At 38.6% G+C, this 11,040-nt stretch overlaps 1 protein-coding gene across 1 annotated transcript; it reads right to left on the bottom strand.

The window, feature by feature from the left end:
* On the bottom strand, positions 1-1,312 carry LOC128615631 (retinal cone rhodopsin-sensitive cGMP 3',5'-cyclic phosphodiesterase subunit gamma-like). Its single transcript, XM_053637858.1, has 3 exons — positions 1,148-1,312; positions 1,017-1,057; positions 1-565 (listed from the first exon to the last, which is right to left on the bottom strand). Exons 1-3 carry the CDS (start codon positions 1,291-1,293, stop codon positions 489-491), a joined length of 264 nt encoding a protein of 87 aa, XP_053493833.1. The 5' UTR covers positions 1,294-1,312; the 3' UTR covers positions 1-488.
* Positions 1,313-11,040: the final 9,728 nt, after the last annotated feature.

Here is an 11,040-nt window from a genome sequence, read left to right as displayed (position 1 = left end):
ACCAAGTTACTGTGAATAATAATAATAATAATAATAATAATAATAATAATAATAATGAAACAGACAATTTTATTGAAAATAAAAACTTTACTGAATTCTACCCCAGATAATTCCAAACAGACATTCACATTTATTCTTCATCGGTGAAGCTGAAAATTGGAGATTAGTAGCGAACAGAATATTTAGAATGCATTATTTATATAAGAACACATCCACGTGCAGGATGAGAGCACTACTGCTATTAACATTCATTATTACGGTGATGTTGGGAGGGCAGGTGGGCGTGGCAGAGGAGGAAGGATGATAGACCTATCATAACCAAGAGTATAAAATCTAATAATAATAGTAATAATAATAAGAGGAATCTAATACAAATTCTAATATATTCATATGTATACATCAATATCAGTGTCTTTTATCGGAGGGGGCGTGGTGTCTGTTAGGAAGGGGTGGAGATAAAGGCAGAGAGACGATAAGAGAGGCGGGATTTAAATAATGCCATATTTGGCAAGGTCGCTGAGCTCCATGTCACCGAAGGCCTCCCAGGGGCACACCACCGTGAAATCTGAGTGAGGGGCGGAGCACAGAGAAAGAATAGGGGCAGACAGACAGTGGGCGTGGTGAATGGGGTGGGGCCAAGACAGAAAGAAGAAGAAGAAGAAGCAATCATGAAAGAGTAGAGCAGTGAGTCAAGATGGATAAGGAGAACAAATCAAATAAATCAAAAGAAAACAAAAGAAAGGGGGTTTTAAAAAGAGGGTGGAGAAAATTGGATGCATTTTTTAAAAAGGGGAGGAGCAAAGAAAAGTAGGCGGAGCAGCATGAAGTGTGAAGGGCAATGAAAAATCAAAAGAAAAGAAAAATAAACAGTCAGAACAAAAGAGTGAACGAGAGAAGACAGTTAAAACTGGTTTGTCCACAGGTAACTGTATAAAAATGTGTTGTTAAGGAGTGTGTGTGTGTGTGTGTGTGTGTGTGTGTGCGTGTGTATGTTGGACGTAACTGACAATACACACCTGTGCCGAGGCCCTCCATTCCTGGAATGTCATCACCAAACCTAAAAAAAATAAAAAATCAGAAGTCAGTGAGTAAACACACCAAACTACAGCACTAATTTCAGGTGTGTGTGTGTGTGTGTAAAAGTCACCCTTTCTGCCCAGGTTTAGGCGCCTTGCTCTTAAATGTGCGTGTTTGTCTCTGTTTGAATTTTGGTGGGCCCTTTTTCGGCGTAGTTGGGCCGACTCCGCCCGCTGGAGCTGATAAAGCACTTCCTGCAGGGGGTGCTGAGTTCATCCTGACAGAGAGAGAGAGAGAGAGAGAGAGAGAGAGAGACAGAGAGACAGAGAGAGAGATAGATTGTTTTTTGGTCTCTGTTGCTCCCTGACCTTCAGTGAGTTAAATGCTAATCTGGATTAAGATTAAGATTTGTGTGTGTGTGTGTGTGTGTGTGTGTGTGTGTGTGTGTGTGTGTGTGTGTGTAGGCTGTTTGAAAGAGGCAGCAGATGTCATTTACTGGATTACTGAAGATTACACTGTACCGGCTCTCATGTTTACTCTGGAAGCTTCAGGTCCCAGTGTTTTTATTCTAAACCACATTTCTATCTGTTCCAGTAAAACACAGAGTGACGGGGCGGTGCGATGAATCAGAGTTACTGTTACTTCCCTGAAGTTGAGTTTTTTTCCCTCTAACAGCACCTCCCCAAATGTTTTATTTTTTTCCTTTATTAAAGTATTACCTAACCGTCAATCATTACAAATGATGACATTTAATATTGTGCAACATCTGTGAAACAAGCTAGTTCCTGTTCTCACTTAAACATTGCTTCACCAGTCTCTCTTTTTTCTCTCCCTTGAATTTAATCAGACAGAAAAATGCTGAAAAAGCTCATCTGTCTTGAAGATGTGGGAAAATTTAAAGTTACAGCTTTATCTCTGACTGTTGCACAGCTCTGACACTGGAGACTCCTTCCATAAACATAAACATCTTCTTACAGAACCACATGCAATGTGAGTGAGCAACAATAATATTCATATAAACCTGTTATTGAAAATAAAAAACACAGTTTGACCAATTAGAATCTAGAATTCATCAGCACTTTGGTATAAATCAAGATAACAGTTATGTCAGGGGTGAGGAGCTCCCCAGATTTCACATGGAGAGTTTACCAACTCTATATCTGCTTTTTATTATTATTATTTATTTATTTATTTATTTATTTATTTATTTGTTGTTATGGCCATATCTCCATGATCTCTCCTTCAACCTGTACCTCAGTCTTGGTTAATCCTTGGTCTCATCTGTCAACTGATTTGCATTTTCTTAGGCAAATGTAATTATATTGATTGTAATAAACAATGTTAATGCTTTTAGGTTCTCAGCCAACTGCATTTCAAGTAACTGAGTTCTTTTCTTAAACAAAGCGTTTATCCTATATTGCTTTCCAAAAGACATCATGAAGGATAGAGTCCCTTGATTAGCCTCTTAGCTATGGAAAGTCCTAAGCATGGAAAGCTGGTAATCGTAGTCACCTTCACCTCACGAAGCTGAGGTGAACCAGAGAAGGTTCCTCAAATGTCATTGCCACAACCACTGAAATTCTCACTTCCTACCATACTGAGACCACATCAGGGCATTCTTCCACAAGACTCACCCCATTTCAATGTACTTTGGATATTAGTTCCCATTGCTCTCTTGGAAGCCCTCACAAAGAGGAAACCCTCTGTAGAGGCGTGGATTAGAAATGTAGAAAGAGTGAGGAAGGAAATGCTGTAGATGCATCTACCAGGATGTCATAAGGATGTCAGCAGACCAAAAAACCAAGTTGCAACCCGGAGACTGGGTATGGTTTTCTCACCAGGTCTGAAACCTTGGATCAAAAGACGTTCACAGCATTCTGTCTTAGCTAAACCGTTTGAAACAGCTAGTGTAAACAGGAAACTCTTGCATGTCTACTGATCAGCAGTGTGAAAATATTTTAGCTGGTTTTTGTAGTGTTAGTCAGATAGCATCTTTCTCTGGCCATGCTTATTGACAAATGGTACCAGACTCTCTAGAGACAGCTAAACGTCTGGTTTGTTATAAACCTTGCTATATGTTTAGCCCCATGATGTGGGTCCCTTCAGGCTATTACAAAAACATCAGTTATACAGAGTCTTATTGTCATTTCATGTCTCATGCCACAGATTGATGGTTCCTGGTTCCTTGTTGGACATGTTAACCTTTAAACCCCTTCTCTACCCTCCTGGCTGCACCAATCATTCAACACTGGTCTCCTAGCCTTGGTAGCACATAGTCAGTACATCGACAGTGAGAGAATTCAGCAGCACTGCAGTGTAAAGAAAATAGCAGGTATGGTAGTGGTGAGGAACACTTCCCCTTCCTGTTTGTGGAGTCTTAATTATACTTACACCATGCAGTTGTGAGCATTCTAAGTTTCCCTTCCTAAATTTACCATCGTTTTATATAGATATGCGTTGATCTTTAAAACCCTTCTTTCATGCTGGAAGTGGACAGAGTTCATTCTTCCTTCTTGCACCATCTGTGCATTCCTGGTTTCCTAGTATTAGGTGTTTATAGTCAGTGTCATACTCCTTCCACAACACACCATACTGATGACAGGTTACTAATGCAAAGAGATCAGGAATGAACAGGTGTAGGAGCAGTGTTGGGACTTCTTGGACTCCAGTATAAATTACTCCATTCCCAGTCAGTTACGTTTACCTGCATTGTTGACCCTTTGCCTATTTTCCTGTTTATGCTTTTGCAGTGTATTAGTATTTTTTGACAAAAAAAAATATTTCCACTTACTTCCTGTTCTCTCCTAACAGACGATAGCTACCAACTAGGGAGGGTGAAGGCTGACATGTGCTTCCCCTGAGTCGTGTAGTTCCAGACACCACATGTTCTCTAAATGCTGCCCATGCTAGGCAGCTGAACACTTGGAGGTCAATGGTAATTGCCCATGAACACGATTTATTAGTGTCTTTCTGATTGCCAGTGTAACTCTGTCCTTCCCAGTGAGAGAACATGACCAGTTTAGCTCTCTTGGGTTCCCGGCTATCGGGATATGAATTAGTGATCTCTTCACACTATTCTGTCGTGCCACTCATGAGCCTCCTTGAATGTTTGTTTTTGTTTGTTTGTTTGTTTGTTTGTTTGTTTGTTTTGCTACAGTTGTGAAACTGTTTCTAAATTGCAGTCATTCCAAACATTCCAGCAATGTTTGCAGCAGGCATTCGTTTCATTGTAGATAAAGGACAATGAAAACAAAGAAATGAATTCACCATTAATTCAGGCTACTATGAAGCTGGTTAAGGTTATAATAACACGACACGTGCTGTAGGACTCACACAAACCTGTTTGCATTCATTTATAAAAGCATCTTAAATCCTGATCTCCTGCTTTAAACTCTTTATCTCATTAAGCTTAGTGGTGAGTGACGGTTCACTGTCCTGTTGTGCAACTTTAATCTTCACGCTGATGTAACGTATACCACACACACACACACACACACACACACACACACACACACACACACACACACACACACACAACAACAACAACAACAACAACAACATCACCACACACATCACACACAAGCTTAATACACACCACAACTCTTAATACAGAGCTTTACACAACACGTATGCTAGCTCAAATTTGACAGTCTTTACGAATGGCCCGTGTGTCTGTGTGTGTGTGTGTGTGTGTGTGTGTGTGTGCGTGTGTGTGTGTGTGTGTGTGTGTTTTGGGATTACTAAAAAATTACAGGCAGGTAAATTTGGAAGTTAAACTCTGCAGATATTTTAAATTTACAGCATTTGGCAGACTTACAATTATCTTAACCACTGTGCTACCACTTCCCAGAGTTGGAGAACCCTGTGATAGATCATGCTTCACTGTTGCCGATATCAAATGTAGTAACATTTTAGACCTCACTGACAAGCACAAGCTACTGTATGTCAATCATAAACATAATGACTGTTAATAATACTGTTCATTTGTATTATTTGTTATGCTCATATTACAGCTGTTCGTTTCTAAAAAAAAAAAGCATGAATAAAATAGGCTTTTCCCCAGATTTCTACCAGCCCTGGCTCTGTAACCAGAGGGATCTCAAACCCACAATTATTATAGCAGAATGCTTCTATATCTGCTAGGACAAGGACTTACTTCTGTGAAAATTTCAGGTTTGTATGTGGTCCCCCACCAGAGATATTCAACTGGAAAATGAGGGGATTTTTTTTTTAAATTGCACTTTCTGACCCCCATAAAAAATTATGAGAAGTCTCAAACCTGAAATGTTCTGCACATACTTTATACTTACCCAGAGATCCCCTAAAAAAATTAACACTGAGACTCGAACCCTTCCCATTATAAACTGACCTAAATTGAATTGTGAGCAATCTTGAGCATTACAATTGGACTTAAGTTCTAAGTCTAAGGAATAAGAATGTGCTAAATGTTTATACATGATCATGTATCCTGTAATGTGGTCTAGAGATCAGTTTTTGTTCCAAGGAGCTAGGGCCATCCTGAGCCGAGATGTTGAGGTTTCCGTCAACAGCTGTATAACCAAAATTAGTTTTGTGCCATGACATAAAGATGGCTGTCGTAGTTAAATCAAGTAAAATAATTTTTAAAAAAAATTAGAATAAAAAAAAAAACTGGTGGTTTTGTAATGCCATAGAAGTGATTATGAAAATGAAAAACGATCGCACAACCTGCAGTGGACCACTTGAGATGGATTATCAATTATACCATCAATTTCAGAGTTTAATTTAGAATTAATTTTAAATAAGGATTTAAATAAGTTAGAGATAATTTTCTCAGCACTTGATTTATTTTTTTTTTTTCAAATTTAAAACCAAATGCTAATGGCAATTACAGCAAGAATAAATTATTATAAAAAAAATGTCACTAATGTTTAAAAATGATTGAATAATTGTATATTTTAGTATATCTAGTGTAAATGTTTGTCTTACCTGTTGCGAAGCTCCTCTCACTGTGAGTGTGTGTGTGGAAGTAATAGGAAGACAGCAGTGTATGTGCGTGTGTGTTTGTCTCTGTGTGTGTGCGTGTATGTGTGTGTGTGTGTGTGTGTGTGGTGGGGGGGTTATAATAATCCGAGAGCCTTGGTCTGTCTTTTTTATATAGGGACTTGTGATCCCTCAATCCTTCTTTTCTCATCATGAAACACCCCCTTCTGCTCCGTCACTCTCATCCGCCTATCCTAACTACTCAAAAATGTGTGTGTGTGTGTGTGTGTGTGTGTGTGTGTTGTACAATATTGTGCAGTATGGAGTGTGTTGGTCATAACTCTGCAGATTATTCTATAATATATATCCAGACTCCCGGATTATAATTCGAGCAACGTGTGGCTGAAGAACTGGGGCCTGAGCTCAGAGGGATCTCCTGATTGGCTGAGGTAGACGAGTCATCACATTTAACATGCATAATGATGTAGTCCACCACAGTAAGGCCTAAGGTTGTTGCAGTGGTGATGGCTGACAATAGCGAGTGTGCAGCTACAGCAGCCAAGAGAAGTCCACAAGATGTCTAAGGTCGTTTTCACACCTGGCTTATTTGGAGCGTTTGTTTCGGAACCTGCAGAATTGTTTCCCTTTGGTTCAGTCCCTTAGTTCATTTGCTTGTATTTCCTCATTTGTAAGTTGCTTTGGATAAAAGCATCTGCCAAATGAATAAATGTAAATGTAAAGATCGACACAGCAGTCGCGCGCGGATCCGCACCAATGGAACGAAGTGAACGAGGTGGTCTTGGCCCGATTGCAAATGAACTCTGGTGCAGTTCGCTTGATGTGAGAAAGCAATCCGACCCAACGGACCAACCTGTATAGCAATGCACGATGGGAACTGCGTTACATAAAAAGCGTGTTTGCTTTGCCAACGGCTCGCATGAATCGCAGTTTAACTTGGACCAAAGATGAGGTCAAATTTGGTCTGACAAACTTTTTTTAACTACATTATAATAACTACAGCTAAAAAGAAAGTCACAATAAGCTCGAGGAGCTGCTGTCTATGTGCGGAAACCTGAAACATAAACAGGCTCACTCTGACCAATGAGAGAACAGTTTACTCACATGTGACCAGCATAAACACATTTTGGTACGCTTCGAAATGTTGCCTTGTGAAAGCGAACCAAACCGAGGAGAAAATACAGCATTGTGACAGTTTACATCAAAATATAGCACAGATCTAAAGGTCTGAAAACGGCCGAAAGAAATGGAAAGCATTATTAAGGATTGAGGTAGTGGTGGATCAATGGTTAAAGGCTCTGGGTTACAGATCAGAAGGTCGGGGGATCAAGCCCCAGCGCTGCCAGGCTACCACTGTTGGGACCGTGAGCAAGGTCCTTAACTCTCAGTTGCTGAGTTGTATAAATGAGATAAATGGAAGTTGCTCTGGATAAGGGTGTCTGCCAAATGCCGTAAATGATTTGACCTCTCGTAAGGCCAGGAAGAAGAGTATCTAATGGGAAGATGCACTGCTATAAATGGAAACATTATATATGTATATCTGTGCTTAATAGCTTTTTGAATAACGTAGCGTGTTCGCAGGATTCTAGCCTGAATGAATAAATACAGAAAGTAAAAACAGGTGTTTGTGTAAGGAGTAGAACGGTGTGCAGGGTGTGTAGTCTGCTGTTATTATTAGCTAATTGGCTAAAGGCTTCTGCGTCAGTAGCCGTGTGTGTGTTTGGCATCTCTGATCTATAAACACACTCTTATACAACATGTACTTTAAAAAATAAGATCAGATTCTCACACAGTCTGTGTTTGGATAAAATGTAAAACTGGTTATCATTAATTATGTCTTGCTCCTCACACAGCTCAGAGAAAGAAAAAAATAAAATAATAATAATGATCTTATATCCCACAGCATTGCTGAGATCTGGATTGTGATTGGTCAGGAGATGATGAGTTGATTAGTTTTCTACAATGCAATCCATCGTTTCTGTAGTAACAGTATTGGTTCCTTGTGAACTTTTTTATGACCCTGATTATATTTAATCTTGTTATTTTAACTGCTTTTATATTTTATGCATTGATTTGTGCCAGTCAAAAACCATCTGTTTGTTTTGTGTTGGAAGTTGGCAGTACATGTGTGTAACCTCATATTTATACCCCGGGGAAACAACACATTTACTGAGAGACAATGAAAATTTATATAAGATGCTCAAGAATGACAATTTCTTTGCATTTATTAAAAATATTTTTTTTGGGTGTCAGTAATTTTTTGGCACATTTGTTTTAGACAAAATGCTATTATTAATAAAAGTACAGCATCTGGAGATAATTTTTTTTTTAGTTTGAACAAAGATAAATACTTTCTTCTATTGTTTTAGTGGGAAAATAGTGGAAGTATTTTGTGTAGTGTTTATTTCAGTTATAATTATTTTGCCTTTCTGTGTGTGACTTGTTTTTTTTATTTGTTTTTAAGCTTTATTAGTCTTAAATGGAATGTCCATTGCATTTTTATCTCCTCACATTCAGGCGTGTGTGTGTGTGTGTGTGTGTGTGTGTGTGAGTGTGCGTGTTTGTGTGTTTCTCTGAGCTCAGAACCTTCTAGAAGCAACTGCAGGAAGTGAGCAGATAAGGTGTGTAACTCTGTAATCCTATTTACAGCATTAGCATTCACACACACACACACACACATACACACACACACACACACACACACACACACACACACACACACACACACATAGGTGCTAGACACTACATCACCGTGCCCTAATGAGGTCAATAATGAGAGAGAGAGAGAGAGAGAGAAAGTTTATGAGTTAATGAAAAATGGGGATCTGTGTTTAAAATGTCTTTTATTTATATACAGATGTGTAATGTCAGTGGAACAGAAACATCGCAGGTATATAATGTAGTGTAATATTAAATATTTGCTTTATTTCAATATCTGTTCAAAATCTATTGCTGTGAAATGAAAGTTTCTTGTCATGGTATACTGCTTATTATAATAAAAAAGGTTTTATTGTTTTATGAAGTAATTTGTGATGTACAGATCTGATGTAAACTTTATGAAGTCATAATAAACCCTGTAGCTTTATTATTTATGGCCACTAGATGTCACTGTTTTATGTATCTTTAAACGGTTCACGTTTTATTTTTTGGGTTATTTTCCGGCGATGACTGCAGTCCAAGTTTTACTTTTCGATGTTCACGATTTCTTCCGGTCAGTACAATAATGAAAGGTGTGTGGCGTTTCACGTTTCTTTTTTTCCCCACTGATGTGACTTGATTTATTTTGCTCCACAGTTTCTGGTGTCTTTATCCATACTCCTGAAAAGAAAAAAGAAAAAAAAAACCATTACAGACATTCATTACAGACATTCATTACATACAGGTTTTAATGGTTATAATGGGAATTGTATTGATTTTAATGGAAACTATAATGGTTCTTGTGGGTCTGTAGTGGTACTGTGTTAGGTTCTATTGGTGGCATGTATATGTCTGGTGTAAACCAATACAAACCATTAAATCCTCATAGAATATGAACCAAATCACACTACATTTGTTAATGGTCCGAAAGTGTCCTGTTTTAAAGATGTTCTGTCTCTGTATAATGACACACTGAAGCAGAGTGACACGAAATCCTCATCATACGTTCATTACAGAGACACATACAGGTACACACACTACAGCAGCTACAGTGAACTTGAGAGAGAGAGAGAGAGAGAGAGAGAGAGCATGAGTGAGAGAGACAGAAAGCAAAAGTGGGAGAGAGAGAGACAGAGAGCATGAGAGAGAGAGAATCAGAGAGCATGAGAGAGAGAGAGACACAGAGCCTGAGAGAGAGAGACAGAGAGCATGAGTGAGAGAGAGAGAAAGCATGAGAGAGAGACAGAGAGCATGAGAGAGAGAGAGACAGAGAGCATGAGAGAGAGAGAGCATGAGTGTGTGAGAGAGAGAGCATGAGAGAGAGATACAGAGTGCATGAGTGAGAGAGAGAGACAGAGAGCATGAGCGAGAGAGAGAGAGAGAGAGAGAGACAGAGAGCATGAGAGAGAGCATGAGTGTGTGAGAGAGAGCATGAGAGAGAGAGAGACAGAGAACATGAGTGAGAGAGTGAGAGACAGAGAGACAGAAAGCATGAGAGAGAGAGCATGTGTGTGTGTGAGAGAGAGAGAGAGAGAGAGAGAGAGCATGAGAGAGAGATAAAGAGAGAGCATGAGTGTACAGTCTGAACTTCATAATCCTTAAACCCTTAAGGCTCCAATTTAAACCCTAAACCCTAAATGTGACCATGATTAAATACTACAACTAACCTGTGATTGAGAGAAAGAGAGAGAGAGAGAGAGAGAGAGAGAGAGAGAGAGAGAGTGAGAAAAAAAAGAAAGAAAGAGAGACAGAAAGAAAATCAAGAAAGATGGGGGGAAGAGATGGTTAAAATAAAGAAAAGTAAAAGATAGAAAAGATGGGGAAAATGAGAAAGAAAGGAAGAAAGAAAGGTAAAAGGAAGAAAGAAAGAAGGAAAGAAAAAGAAGGAAAGAAAGAAAGAAAGTAAAAGCAGCTGTCGTTCCCTCACCAGTTCTCTCTTTATTCTCTGTTAATAACACAAAAAAACGCAGCTTGTCATTTTATCAAGAAGAAGCGTAAATTCCTAAACTTACAGCGTTACCTCTGACTGTTACACAGCGCTGACACTGGAGACTCCTTCCGTAACCCTTACATGAACATCTCCATACAGAATATCAGATTACACACACTTTTTAATCCGTTTCTGTGGAGTGTCCGCTGTACGAGTCCCTGTGAATGAGCTGTTACTATAGAAATGATAACCTTTTATCTTCGGTGTTATTCTTATTTTGCCTTAAATTTTATTATTGTTTTTATTTTTAATATTTTATTTTAATTTTCTTCTGTCCTTATATGGATTGTTTACAGTTTTTTTTTTTTTTTTTTTTTACGTATTTTATGCAATAAAGGTTATTATTATTATAATTATTGTTGTGGTTGAGATTAAAGCGTTTGAGATGTTTTTTTATAATCTGATGGTTTTAGATG

Source organism: Ictalurus furcatus, chromosome 12 (genome assembly GCF_023375685.1).
Source record: "Ictalurus furcatus strain D&B chromosome 12, Billie_1.0, whole genome shotgun sequence".
Taxonomy (NCBI): domain Eukaryota; kingdom Metazoa; phylum Chordata; class Actinopteri; order Siluriformes; family Ictaluridae; genus Ictalurus; species Ictalurus furcatus.
Note: the sequence above shows the minus strand (reverse complement) of the source record. Positions and strands in the feature narration are given on the sequence as shown.